Raw genomic sequence first — 12,694 nt, 5'->3', positions numbered from 1 at the left:
CGCATCAATCTCATCCCCTTCTTCTCTAGCTATTCTTTCAGCCCAAACTCCATCTCCACTCTCTTGTTTTCCATCTTCACTCCCAAAACCGAAGTCGTCTCCAAGACCAGAACCCGTGATCTTCGTTCTTCTCTGATTGGTTGCCGGCGACCCTTCAATCTAATCAACGGTAGATTCGATGTATCCTTTTCTAGTAGATTCGATTGTTTCAATGAGTTTTTGTCTAAGCGATTCCGTGTCTGAGTTTTGAACAGAGAATGGATGATGAGGAAGCAATCGATCACACGTGAGTATGAGTTCGATGATGAGGATTCGATCGATCTTACATGTTTCCATCTCGACGAAACTGGTAAAGTTTTGACCTTTCGAATCAAACGTTGGTGATCCTTCTCCGAGTATAGGATCAAAGCGTAATCCTTTGTGCTGTCTTGTTCATTGTAGGTGGGTTTGTTCAGTGGATCATTGGGTTTTTGTGGATCTTTAAGGCCTTTCTCGAGGTAAAGATTCATCCTTTAGTCTTATTGGAGGGTTAATTAGGAGCCGATTGTTTTGTTGCCTATTAACTGATATAGTCTTGTTGGATGTTTAATTGATTGAGATATTTCTTCGTTATTGAATTAACTGATTTGTGGTGAAGAATGTATATGTCATAAGTTAGAGAGGGTAGCATCAAGTTAAGAGCTTTGTTTATTGAATTGTTGCAGTGAATGATCTATGTATATTAATTCCTTTTTAATGTCTTCATTCTTCTGCGAGGCTTCTATTTGTGGTTGAAGATACTTTGGCAGAGGTTAATTAACACATCAAGTTCCTCGAGAAGCAACCACAACTTGAGACTCTCGGTCAGGTAAAGTCTTGCTTTTTTTTTATTGCTTTGTCTGGATAGTAGTTGATAGATGTGGGTAGTAAATGCTTGATAGAGTTAGGTTATAGTTAGCTAAACCGCGTGTGATGAATGCTCAGTTTAGTGTTGCATTAGGTAATAAATATGTTAGGAACATGTCAACTCATCTATTAAACCGTTTCTCTTCTCTTCTCTTCTATTAAATCCCTTTCTCTTTCTCATCTTCTCCAAACAATCCTTCTTCTCATTCTCTCTTCATTGAAATTTTAAATATGGATTCTACCACTCCATATACTGAGACCTCCAACTTTGTTGATCTTCTTATAAGTCAACAAGGTTGTATCAATCCTCAACCCTTTTGTTATGTTTTTATTTTAATAATTGTGTGTTTTTATGTTTTTATTTTAAATCCTATGTTGAAAAGCTGTCTTGTAATATGTTTTATTTAGTAAATAAATTTTACCTAAATTTTTATTTTTGTTTTAAGAACTCTTAGTTAAGAAACTACCATTGAAAACACAAAATCGAACAGTTTCTTAACTCAATTTTTTAAGTCCACTAACTACACTTATATAATTAAATAATCATTAAGAAATTCATTAGTGTTTCTATGGATAAGAGCAGCTCCATCGGAGAGTACTTAGCCCAAGTTCCCTAACCAAACTGAATAAAAATAAATCAAAAAGCCCAAATTAATGCAGCATCGCTCTCTAAATTGGGCTTTCGAGTTTCAGTTGGGAGCCCTATCATGGCGCCTTGTGATTGGACCGCGCATCAATGCTGTCTCTCTCCTTCGCGAGAAAGCCAAAGGCTTTCATTCTCGACTTCTCCGTCTTCTCTCTGGGCGATCTCGGCGATCTCCGCGCCTCTCTCTTTCTCGGCGACTCAGAATCGAATCTCGGCGTCTCTCTCGAGTCTCGTCGTCCCTATCTCGAACCTGGTGGTCTCTCTGTCTTCTCTCTCGGTGACTTTCATTCTCGAGAACTCCGTCTTCTCGGTCGGTGATCTCGTTCTCGGCGTCTCTAAATCGAATCGCGTCGTCTCTCTCTCGAGTCTCGTCGTCCCTATCTCGAACCTGGTCGTCTCTCTGTCGAAGCTCGTCGTCTCTGTCTCCACTTCTCCATCTTCTCTCCCGGTGACTTTCATTCTCGACTTCTCCGTCATGTCGCTCGATGATCTCGTTCTCGTCGTCTCTCTGTCAAGTCTCGTCCTCTCTCTCTCGAACCTCCTCGAATCTCTCTCAAACCTCGTCTGGAATCTCGACTCCATCTCCTTATCGGTAAGAAATCATCCCTTGTCTTTTAAAATTGATGTCGATGGTGATTTTTTTATAATATTGAGGACTGTGAAGTCTGTTAGATTACTAGTACATTGTTTCTGGAAATCGATATGCTTAAGCTTAAGTTTTCCTTTGTTTTGTATAAGTTAGCGATGGTGGAAATGATTGTTTGTGGAATCGATATGCTTAATATAATTGGTTAAGGCTCTATGGTAGTATCTGAATTTGTGCTTCACATGATCAGACGAAGCTTTTTTTGTTTTTTGTTTTAGTTTTCGTTTATCTCATTACAGAGAACAAGCTTTTAATTATACTTTGTTTGTTGGTTGTGTGAGGGTTGAGGATGAGCGTGGAAGAAAGGCAACGGAACTTTGCTTAAGATGATCACATCAAAGCTTTTGTCTTTCATTTCACAGTGGACAAGAGGTAAATTATATTTCATGTCTAAGTAGATTTACCTGTAAATGGTTGGGAATTAAATGAACATTAGTTTTGACATTTAGGTTGCGTGGTTGATTTAGTGTTAGGTATACATATTGATTCTCTTCCCATTAAAACTTTGACAACTTAAAACTTTTCCAACTTAAAATATTTAACAACATTAAAACTTGGCATTTAAACTTGCCATTAAAGCTTCAACAACAAAAAACTCTAACGATTATAAAACCAATTTGCTCTCTGCACTGCTTCTTCTTACTTATTGCTTCTGTTTTCATTTCTATCTTCTTTCCTTCTCGAAAGCTATTTCCATCTTCTTTCCTTCTCCAAAGCTATTTCCATCTTCTTTCCTTCTCCAAAGCTATTTTGTTCTTTCTCTCTTTAGATTCTCTTATGGATCCTTATACTCAACAATGTAGCTTTCAAAATCTCTTGAACAGTCAAACTCCAAACACTCAATGGAATGAGTCTGTCTCTGCGTCTGTTCCTCGTGAGCCTTATCAGACTGTCTCTGCGTCTGATGCCTCTGTTTTCTCTTCACAATGGAATGAAGATGGCAACGATGACGTAGAGATTGTGTCTGGCCGTAAAGAGAGGCGTAAATGGTCACCGGTGGAAGATGTTGTGCTGATAAGTGCTTGGTTGAACACTTCCAAGGATCCAGTGGTTGGGAATGAGCAGAAAGCAATTACGTTTTGGAAACGAATTGCTTCTTATTTTGCTGCGAGTCCCAAGCTGGCTGGTTTGCAAAAGAGGGGACCGGTGCACTGTAAAGCAAGGTGGGGGAAGATCAATGAAGGCGTGTGTAAGTTTGTTGGCTCCTATGAAGCTGCAACGAAACAGAGATCGAGTGGACAGAACGAGGATGACATCTTGAAGATGGCTCACGCGATTTACTTTAATGATTACAAGAAGAAGTACACAATAGAGCACGCATGGTTGGAGCTTCGCCATGATCAAAAATGGCGTGGAGCATCTACTACTAAAGATAAAGTCAGTCGAAAAGGAAAAAGCTAGAGGTTGATCCACTACCAACCTCTGTGCCAGGAGAGGATGATAATTCCGCACGGCCTGCTGGGGTTAAAGCAGCAAAGGCAAAAGCTAAAAAGCCTGTGAGCAAGCCGACGTTGGAAGAGGAAGGAAAGGAGTTTCACAACCTGTGGGAGATTAGGCAGAATGACTTTGCCCTGAAGGATAAGCTGAACAAGCAGAAATTGCTTGAGAGTCTCATTGTCAAGACAGAGCCATTAACTGAACTAGAACTTGCTTTGAAAGATCAGCTTATTAAGGACATGTTGGCTTAGTTTCAGTGTCTGAGTTTATGGTTATGCTTATGTTTGTGTCTCTTAATGCTTATGCTTCGTGTCTCTTAATGCTTTCGGTTTAATGCTTATGTTTGTGTCTGTTAATGCTTTCGGGTTGTGTCTCTTGATGCTACTGGTTTGTGTCTGAGTCTGTAACATTTACGCTTAATGCTTAATGCTATTTTGCTTAATGCTTATGCTTTGTGGTGTTTGTTAAGTTATGAAAAAGCCATTTCCATGCTTATGTTTCCTTCTCGAAAGCTATTTCCATGCTTATGTTTATGTTTGTTTGCTTATTTTATTTTGTTGCTTTTGCAGAGACAAAGACCGCCAAGACATGTGACAGAAGAAACAAACTCAAAAAGCAAGTGTGTATCTCGTGAGTCTGTGTAGTCACTGTCTTTTTGCTGTCTTGTTGTATCTCGTGAGTCTGTCTTGTTGTGTAAGCAGTTGCTGTCTTGTTGTATCTTGTGAGTTTGTGGTCCATGTATGTGATGAATGTGATGTCTTTTCTTGTTGTATCTATCTCGTGAGTATGTCTTATTCTTTATAAATCAACTCAACAACAGAGAGAGAGTTTTCTTTATAAATCAACACAACAACACGAGAGAGAGAGTCGACCAAATTGTTTCATCTCCTTCTTGTTTTTCATGTCTCTTTAAAATTGTTTCACCGTACCGAGCAAACAAAACAACAACAACGCTCGATTATTTCTTCTCCTTATTTTTTTTCATATCTCTTTAAATTTTGTTCTTCACATTTCTTTCTTAAATGGCATCTTCTTCTTCCGATCCTTTTGAAGAAATGAATCACAGATTTGATCAAATTTGTGATCAACAATTCGATCAACAATTCGAAAATCTTCTCATTCATTATGGTGAGCGTCAAGAAGTATCAAGGTCAAAAAAGAAACGAGCCTACATTGCAAGAGATCGAGAACAAGGACACATGCAGTTATGGAACGATTATTTTAGGGAAGATGCAACATATCCGTCTCCCATGTTTCGACGCCGTTTTCGCATGAACAAGCCCTTGTTTATGCGTATTGTTGATCGACTCTCCGCTGAAATCCCATCCTTTCAACAAAGAAGAGATGCTACTGGAAGGTTCGGTCACTCTCCGTTACAAAAGGCAACGGCAGCAATTCGTATGATGGCATATGGTTGCCCAGCTGATGCGGTCGACGAGTACCTCCGACTTGGTGAGACAATCGCACTTTTATGCTTGGAACATTTTGTTCAAGGAATCATAGATTTATTTGGAGATGAGTATCTTAGAAGACCAACACCAGAAGATCTTCAACGACTACTCGATATTGGAGAAATACGTGGATTTCCCGGGATGATAGGAAGCATTGATTGTATGCATTGGGAGTGGAAGAATTGTCCGACCGTATGGAAAGGACAATATACACGTGGATCAGGAAAACCAACAATTGTTTTAGAGGTTGTAGCTTCACACGATCTCTGGATATGACATGCGTTTTTCAGACCTCCAGGTACCTTAAACGATATCAATGTTCTTGATCGATCACCGGTTTTTGATGATATATTAGAAGGTCGAGCTCCAAAAGTTAATTACATTGTCAACGGACACAACTACCGTTTGGCTTACTATCTCACAGATGGTATTTATCCAAACTGAGCTACTTTTGTCCAATCTATTCGAAATCCACAAGGCCCAAAAGCATCCTTATTTGCTACACATCAAGAAGGTGTTCGTAAAGATGTCGAGCGTGCTTTTAGGGTCTTGCAAGCTCGATTTGCCATAGTCAAAAATCCAGCTCTTTTGTGGGACAAAATAAAAATTGGAAAGATAATGAGAGCATGTATCATTCTACATAATATGATCGTGGAAGACGAGCGAGATGGGAACACTCAGTATGATGTATCAGTTTTTAAACAACCGGAATCAAACCGAAGTTCACAAGTTTGAACTTTTCACCAGGGATGCCTTCAAATGTCGGGAATATTATGAGCGTGATGACCATTCGGAATGAAGTCTGTGATTACAAGATACATCAACAATTGAAAGCTGATTTGGTTGAGAATATATGGCAAAAATTTGGAATGCATTAAGATTTCAACTAATCGGTTTTTTTTCGTTCATGATTTGTATTTGTATTTTTAATATGTTTTAAAAACTTTTATGTATGCTTTTATTTTAAATCATTCTACTTAAAAAAAAATAAAAAAAAAATTATTTTTAAGAACCTCAATGGAGGTTCTACCAATGGAGGATGAAAAAATTAAATAGACTAACAGAGATCCTTAAGCTTTCAAATCACACAATTAAACACTAATTTAATCTAAAGAACCCTCCTAATGGAGGGAGGTGCTCTAAAGATGCTCTGAGGGAAAAAAAAAACTAAAGTAACTGGTTTGGTCAAACAAGCAAAGCACCTTAAGTCAAAGGTAGACTGGAAGACAGTGTCATGTTTTGTAATATAGCCGAAAAACAAGGGGGTGTATAAAATTTCCATCGTAAACAATAGTACAAAGAAGTGTGGGTCCGTCCCAACAGCACCTCTCCATTCCATCCATCCGTAGATAGATATTCCTCCATCATCACTTGCTCACAGATTTTCTCTCAATTGTTTTTTTAGTTTATATTGTCGTCACTGAGCTTCAGATCTACAAGAACACTTCTTGTTGAGAGAGAGAGAGATAGACTCATTTAAAACCCTCGAAATCAAGTGTCAATCTCGGTAACCATACCCCCTTTTTTTTCACTGTTCGGTTTGATCAGTATGATGTTTTTATTTTGATTGCTTTGGTTTCATCATCCAATGCTGTTTGATTGTTTTGCTCCAAGCTTGCTCTGCTATATTATTAAGAAAGATCTAATATACTTCTAGCAATGTCCGTTAATCACTGTGAAGAAGTTCTGTGTACCATTTAGCTCTTACTTTAGTTCTAGTCTCTAACTGTCATTTTTTTTTTTTTTTTTCTGCAGGAAACATTCTGAGTTCGTGACAATGGCGGTCACAGATGCTGAAAGTCCTCATCTCGGGGAGATTACTTGTGGTACTTTACTCCAAAAACTGCAGGTACCATCTCATACCGAAGTTGTTGCATGCCTTTTTACTCAATTCTTGTGTGGCATGAATAACATTATTGTTTAAAAAACAGGAAATATGGGATGAAGTAGGTGAGAGCGATGGGCAACGAGACAAGATGCTTCTTCAGATAGAGCAAGAGTGTCTCGATGTTTACAAGCGTAAAGTTGAACAAGCTGCCAAGTCCCGCGCCGAGCTTCTTCAGACCTTGTCTGATGCTAACGCTGAACTCTCCAGCCTCACTACCTCTCTTGGAGATAAAACCTTTGCTAACGGCATTGTAAGTTTTGTTTCTCTTGTCCCAAGTTCAGAAGTGGCATTGTAAGTGATTGTTTCTTCTGTTGTTGCAATGCAGCCTGATAAGTCTCATGGAACGATAAAAGAACAGCTTGCTGCTATAGCACCAGCTCTCGAACAACTCTGGCAACAGAAAGAGGAGAGAGTCAGAGACTTCTCCGATGTGCAATCACAAATCCAGAAGATCTCGGGAGAGATTGCAGGTGGTTTGAGTAATAACGAGCTTCCACTTCCTCCTATAGTCGATGAATCTGACTTGTCTCTCAAGAAACTAGACTCTTTCCACAGCCAACTCCAAGAGCTTCAGAAAGAGAAGAGCGAAAGGCTGCAGAAAGTGCTCGAGTTTGTGAGCACTGTCCATGATCTATGCGCCGTTCTCTCTTTGGACTTCTTAACCACCGTGACACAAGTTCATCCCAGCTTAGATGAAGAAACAGGTGTCCAGGCCAAGAGCATTAGCAACGACACTCTCTCCATGTTGGCTAAAACCGTCTCGACTCTTGAAGATGACAAGAAACAAAGACTTCAAAAGCTTCAAGACCTTGCCACTCAGCTGATTGATCTCTGGAACCTGATGGACACTCCTGAGGAAGAAAGGGATCTTTTCAATCATGTCACGTGCAACATTTCATCTTCAGTCGATGACGTCACTACCCCAGGCGCTCTCGCACGTGATCTGATCAAGGAGGCGGAGGTGGAAGTGGACAGGCTTGACCAGCTGAAAGCCAGCAGAATGAAGGAGATTGCATTCAAGAAAGAGACCGAGCTAGAGGAGATATACGCTCGCGCGCACGTGGAGATAAACCCTGAGTCGGCTCGCGAGAGGATCATGTCGCTGATTGATGCTGGGAACGTGGAGCATACTGAGTTGTTGGCGGATATGGATGGTCAGATAGCTAAGGCTAGAGAAGAAGCGGTTAGTAGGAAGGATGTATTGGACAGAGTTGAGAAATGGATTTCTGCTTGTGAGGAAGAGAGCTGGTTAGAAGACTACAACCGGGTAATGCCTAGTTTTTTTTTTTTCTCAGTCACACATTGTGATGAATCATTAGACTAGTAGGCCTGGGATTTTAAACCGAACCGAACAAAAAAATTGGTTAGTTCGGTGAGAAGTTAGGTTCGATTCGTCAGGTTTATAAAAAAACTTTGGTTTTCGGTTAATCGTTAGCTAAGATTTTCAAGAATTTTTTTTTTTTTTAAAAAGTAAATAAACAAAATTTGCTAACAAATTTTGAACCTAAGTAACTCAAAATTTTAAACCGAAGTAACTAAATTAACCGAAATTAACCAAACTTACCCGAATTTTCAACCAAAAGATAATCGAAACAAAAAACTTCGGTTAGTTTTGGTAAAAAAATATAAAAGCCGAACTATCTGAATATCGAACTGAACTTTTTCCGGTTCAGTTCGGCGAGATTTTGGTCGAACCTAACTACCACTGCCCAACCCAAACTACTGGAATCGGTATGCCCACATAAGACAATAACATTAAATTGGATCTTGAGTTTTTTTTTTCCATGGTTTTTGGTTTGTGAGAACAGGATCACAACAGGTACAGTGCAAGCAGAGGAGCGCATTTGAATCTCAAGAGAGCTGAGAAAGCCAGGATTCTGGTTAGCAAGATTCCTGGTATGTGTAGAAGAAGAACTTAAAGTTAAACATTCTCTTTGATTGATATTCATAATCTTAACTGGAATCTTTCTTGCTTGTTGTGGAATAGCGATGGTTGACACATTGGTTGCCAAGATCCGAGCTTGGGAAGAGGAACACAGCATGTCCTTTGCATACGATGGCGTTCCTCTGCTAGCTATGTTAGATGAGTACGGTATGCTCAGGCAAGAACGAGAAGATGAGAAACGGAGGCTGAGGGAGCAAAAGAAGGTTCAAGAACAGCCACACGTAGAGCAAGACTCTGCGTTTAGCACCAGGCCAAGCCCTGCAGCAAGACCAGTCAGTGCTAAGAAACCTGTGGGGACACGAGCTAACAACGGAGGAGCCAACCGGCGTTTATCTTTGAATGCAAACCAGAACGGAAGCAGGTCTATTGCGAAAGAAGGAGGGAGAAGGGAGAGTCTTAACAGGCCGGCTGCTCCTACGAACTACGTTGCCATTTCGAAAGAGGAAGCTGCTTCTTCATCTCCGGGGTCTGGTGCTGCAGATCAAGTTTCAGCTTCACCGTAAAGATGAGAAAGGAATATATCTGTAGTTTTCTTTCTGTTTGTGAGTTGTGTTTTAGGCTGAGAGAGGGTTCTGTGAAACACCTGAGAGAAGACAAAAAAGATGTTTGTGAGTAGAATTGTGTACTAGAATGTGTATGTGTATGTTTTGTTAATGTTGTTTGCCATGGAATATCAGAAAGTATCTTGTTGAGACTGTGGCAGGAGCACCGCCAAAACTGCATGTATATTCCTTAGAGATTTAGCCTAAGTCATCCCGAATGAAACCTGTTCAATCCCTTGAGAAACTATGTCATTACTGATGGGTGGTGATAAAATGTTGGTTCTCATTGAGAAGAAACATTAGTATGCTACTTGGAAGGTGGCTGACATGAGCCCACTTCAGGCCGTCCTGCTGGCTATGGTGAATTGGCTATTCTTTCCAGTGGTCCTTGAGCCTCACATGTGATTATTAATGACAAAGCCACAGTAAAACAAAAGACTCTAATGATCTTCTAGTTTTTGGGGATGCTGACATGCTGCTGATGTAGAAATCTAAGTCTCATGTTACATTAATGTTAAGACACATGTATAAGCATAGGCTATTCTTTGCTTTGTTTTTGTTTTTTTGTCACCTTGCTTTGTTTAGTGTTATAGATATTTAATATGAACATACTATCTTGTCTGTGCCCATAGCGGTTGTGTATGTTGTTTGGGTGCAAGTTATGCATTAATATGAGATTGATATGTTAATTTTGATTTGAAGACATTTTAAGCAAACTCAAAAGTAATTGGTATTGAGCCTGAAGATCATTACATTTTTCATAAAGGACTCTGCTTAGAAACGAAAAAGGCAAAAGAATACTAGAAGAAAAGTCTACGGGGAGAAGACGGTTTGGGGTTGATAGTTGCAGGAGACTGCCTCTGGTGAGGTAGTGACATTCCTTTGTTCTCTTGTTGACCGGTTGATCCCATTTTGTCCACGAGTTTAGCTGCTCTTGGGTCAGTCAGAAGTGTCTTCTGGAAAGACTGTGAGAAGCCCGTGGCGATAATCGTTACATGAATCTCTCCAGTGTAGCGATCATCCACAACAGCTCCAAATATGATGTTGGCTGATGGGTCCGCCAAACTTGTCACCACCTGCAAAAGCAAACCCCCCACCAAAAACATGACAAGACTGTGGATTGTATAATACAGTATACACCCAAACTGAACTGAATCAAGATTATTCCAGTACCTGAGAAACTCGGTTCACTTCCTGCAAAGTAATGTCTTTTCCGCCGGTAATGTTGTAAACTACACCAGTGGCTGATTGTATGGATGAGCCGATCAGTGGAGCCAAAGTGGCTTGCTCAGCTGCTTCTTGTGCTCGGTTCTTGCCGCAGGAAACACCTACCCCAAGCATTGCAGTTCCAGAATCTTTCATAACCGCTTTCACATCCGCAAAATCAACATTGACCAGTCCAGGTATCTGAAGAAAAGAACAATACATACTGTTTCCTAAGGATCATTTTCATCAGCCAACTTGTACAAATGCACAAACTCACAGTAATAATATCTGAGATTCCTTGAACTCCTTGGCGCAAAACATCATCGGCAAGAAGAAAAGCGTCCTGAAGGGGTGTCTGTTCATCAGCAATATCTAGCAGACGATCATTTGGAATCACAATAAGCGTATCAACGTTCTTCTGCAGCTTCTCAATGGCTTCCAACGCCTAGACAGTCAAGCCAAGATTAGTCATAACAAGACTGAAACACTTAAAACAAGAAACGGTGTGTCAAGACATATATACCTGAAAAGATCTTTTACGTCCTTCGAAGCTAAAAGGATATGTAACAACACCAACGGTCAAATAACCAGCTTCCTTTGAAATCTGAGCTACGACAGGAGCAGCACCAGAGCCAGTGCCACCACCCATACCAGCAGTAATGAAAACAAGGTCAGATCCTTTGAGAGCATTAGCAATAGCATCTTTAGATTCTTCAGCAGCTTGTTCTCCTAGAAGCGGGTTCCCACCAGTACCTGCGTTAGTTAACAGAGAGTGTCAACACTCAAAAGCTCGCATCTTTAACAAAAAGGAGTAACATTACTTGTCTGTAGAGAGACTTAACCAAGGCCACGAGTGAGAAGCTCTCCAATTTGAAGTGGGGTTTGTGCAGAAGACTGAAGCAGAGCTTGAGAGTCCGTGTTTATCGCATAGAAATCAACACTCTGTCAAACATAAGGAATCAAAATGGGATCTTTCGAAATCAATTCGAAGCAAAAAGGATGAAATTGATTTGTTTCTTTCTTCGAGGAGAAGAGAGATGAACCTGCAAGCCGCTGGAAATCATGCGGTTGACGGCGTTGTTACCGCCACCGCCGACACCAACGACCTTAATCTTCGCGGTCTCCATCGGGGAGAAGGAGCATCTCAGCCGCAAAGACTTGGACTTTGAATCGCTTCTTCGTTTCGGGAAGCCGCTGATTCTCGTACTCGCGAAGCTACTATGCAACGAATTGGATATCGAATTCGCGAGAAATGAGGAGGACGAGGAAGAGATCGTTAACTCGTTGAGCTGCGCCAGCGGACTAATCGCCATTTTTTAGTCACCGTTGATCTCAGAGAGTACAGCAAAAAGATGAGGTTTTTAGGGTTTAAGTAAAAACATTTCAGTGTTGGTTTCTCTCGCACAAAGGAAAGTTTTTTTTTCTCAACGTCATTCCACGACGCCGTTTTCGCGTTAAAATTGCAACGCTTTATTGATTACTAGTATTAGGAAATATAATCAACATCAACGTGGTATTTGCTTTAGCCAAAAAATATACTTGTTCTACTAAAAACCTGAAATTAAAAATATTTTACGAAGGAAATTATAACAGCTTGCAGTTATAATTAACTAAAATTACATCTTTTAACAATGGACCTTAATCTCGTTCGGTAATTCCCACCTTCATGTACCTCATTGGTAAAATGGCCTAGCTTTTCTTTTTCTCTATAACCATATTTAACCTAAATTATTTGCAGACAAAGCTTTAAAACACCAAAAAAGTTATGGTTAACTGATGCCAAATACTCACGTTAGTATTTCAAATCCAGTTAAGGTTATAGTGCTTGGAGATTATATATACACATCCAAACCATTAACGAAAGAAACACCTGTTTGTAAATAGTTGAATCTTTTTTGTCAAAGAAAGAGAAAAGAGTAATCTATCTCAAATATAAGTTATATAATTAATACAGTCATATATACTTACTATACCTTGACAATGTTTTTGATTTCCCTTTTTTTGAAAGAACTAAAGCTCTGAACCAGGATAAAACTCGACTGGTATGT

At 39.9% G+C, this 12,694-nt stretch overlaps 3 protein-coding genes across 3 annotated transcripts; 2 read left to right on the top strand and 1 right to left on the bottom strand.

The window, feature by feature from the left end:
* Positions 1 to 1,592: 1,592 nt before the first annotated feature.
* Positions 1,593 to 3,865, top strand: LOC111202870 (glutathione S-transferase T3-like). The gene is made up of 4 exons (XM_048748703.1): positions 1,593 to 2,123; positions 2,540 to 2,549; positions 2,947 to 3,558; positions 3,609 to 3,865. Exons 1-4 carry the CDS (start codon positions 1,593 to 1,595, stop codon positions 3,863 to 3,865), a joined length of 1,410 nt encoding a protein of 469 aa, XP_048604660.1.
* Positions 3,866 to 6,348: 2,483 nt separating this feature from the next.
* Positions 6,349 to 9,590, top strand: LOC106420990 (65-kDa microtubule-associated protein 1). The gene is made up of 6 exons (XM_013861830.3): positions 6,349 to 6,572; positions 6,821 to 6,914; positions 6,997 to 7,203; positions 7,279 to 8,220; positions 8,762 to 8,849; positions 8,941 to 9,590. The coding sequence occupies exons 2-6, from the start codon at positions 6,843 to 6,845 to the stop codon at positions 9,399 to 9,401; spliced, it is 1,770 nt and encodes a 589-aa protein (XP_013717284.2). The 5' UTR covers positions 6,349 to 6,572; positions 6,821 to 6,842; the 3' UTR covers positions 9,402 to 9,590.
* A 512-nt stretch (positions 9,591 to 10,102) lies between these two features.
* Positions 10,103 to 12,066, bottom strand: LOC106420822 (cell division protein FtsZ homolog 1, chloroplastic). Its single transcript, XM_013861678.2, has 6 exons — positions 11,690 to 12,066; positions 11,489 to 11,588; positions 11,170 to 11,399; positions 10,924 to 11,091; positions 10,614 to 10,847; positions 10,103 to 10,516 (listed from the first exon to the last, which is right to left on the bottom strand). The coding sequence occupies exons 1-6, from the start codon at positions 11,957 to 11,959 to the stop codon at positions 10,241 to 10,243; spliced, it is 1,278 nt and encodes a 425-aa protein (XP_013717132.1). The 5' UTR covers positions 11,960 to 12,066; the 3' UTR covers positions 10,103 to 10,240.
* Positions 12,067 to 12,694: the final 628 nt, after the last annotated feature.

This window comes from Brassica napus, chromosome C2 (genome assembly GCF_020379485.1).
Source record: "Brassica napus cultivar Da-Ae chromosome C2, Da-Ae, whole genome shotgun sequence".
In the NCBI taxonomy this organism is placed as follows: Eukaryota; Viridiplantae; Streptophyta; class Magnoliopsida; order Brassicales; family Brassicaceae; genus Brassica; species Brassica napus.
The sequence above is the reverse complement of the archived record's forward strand: the minus strand, read 5'-3'. Positions and strand labels throughout refer to the sequence as shown.

Excerpts from the sequence above, each read along its gene's own strand:
- LOC106420990 (XM_013861830.3), top strand. The coding sequence starts at position 6,843 with ATGGCGGTCACAGATGCTGAAAGTCCTCATCTCGGGGAGATTACTTGT. Across the intron at positions 7,204-7,278 it reads AAACCTTTGCTAACGGCATT|CCTGATAAGTCTCATGGAAC; the intron begins GTAAGTTTTGTT and ends GTTGCAATGCAG. Across the intron at positions 8,221-8,761 it reads GGTTAGAAGACTACAACCGG|GATCACAACAGGTACAGTGC; the intron begins GTAATGCCTAGT and ends TTGTGAGAACAG.
- LOC106420822 (XM_013861678.2), bottom strand. The coding sequence starts at position 11,959 with ATGGCGATTAGTCCGCTGGCGCAGCTCAACGAGTTAACGATCTCTTCC. Across the intron at positions 11,589-11,689 it reads TGATTTCCAGCGGCTTGCAG|AGTGTTGATTTCTATGCGAT; the intron begins GTTCATCTCTCT and ends TATGTTTGACAG. Across the intron at positions 10,848-10,923 it reads GAATCTCAGATATTATTACT|ATACCTGGACTGGTCAATGT; the intron begins GTGAGTTTGTGC and ends TCTTTTCTTCAG.
- LOC111202870 (XM_048748703.1), top strand. The coding sequence starts at position 1,593 with ATGGCGCCTTGTGATTGGACCGCGCATCAATGCTGTCTCTCTCCTTCG. Across the intron at positions 3,559-3,608 it reads TACTACTAAAGATAAAGTCA|GAGAGGATGATAATTCCGCA; the intron begins GTCGAAAAGGAA and ends CCTCTGTGCCAG.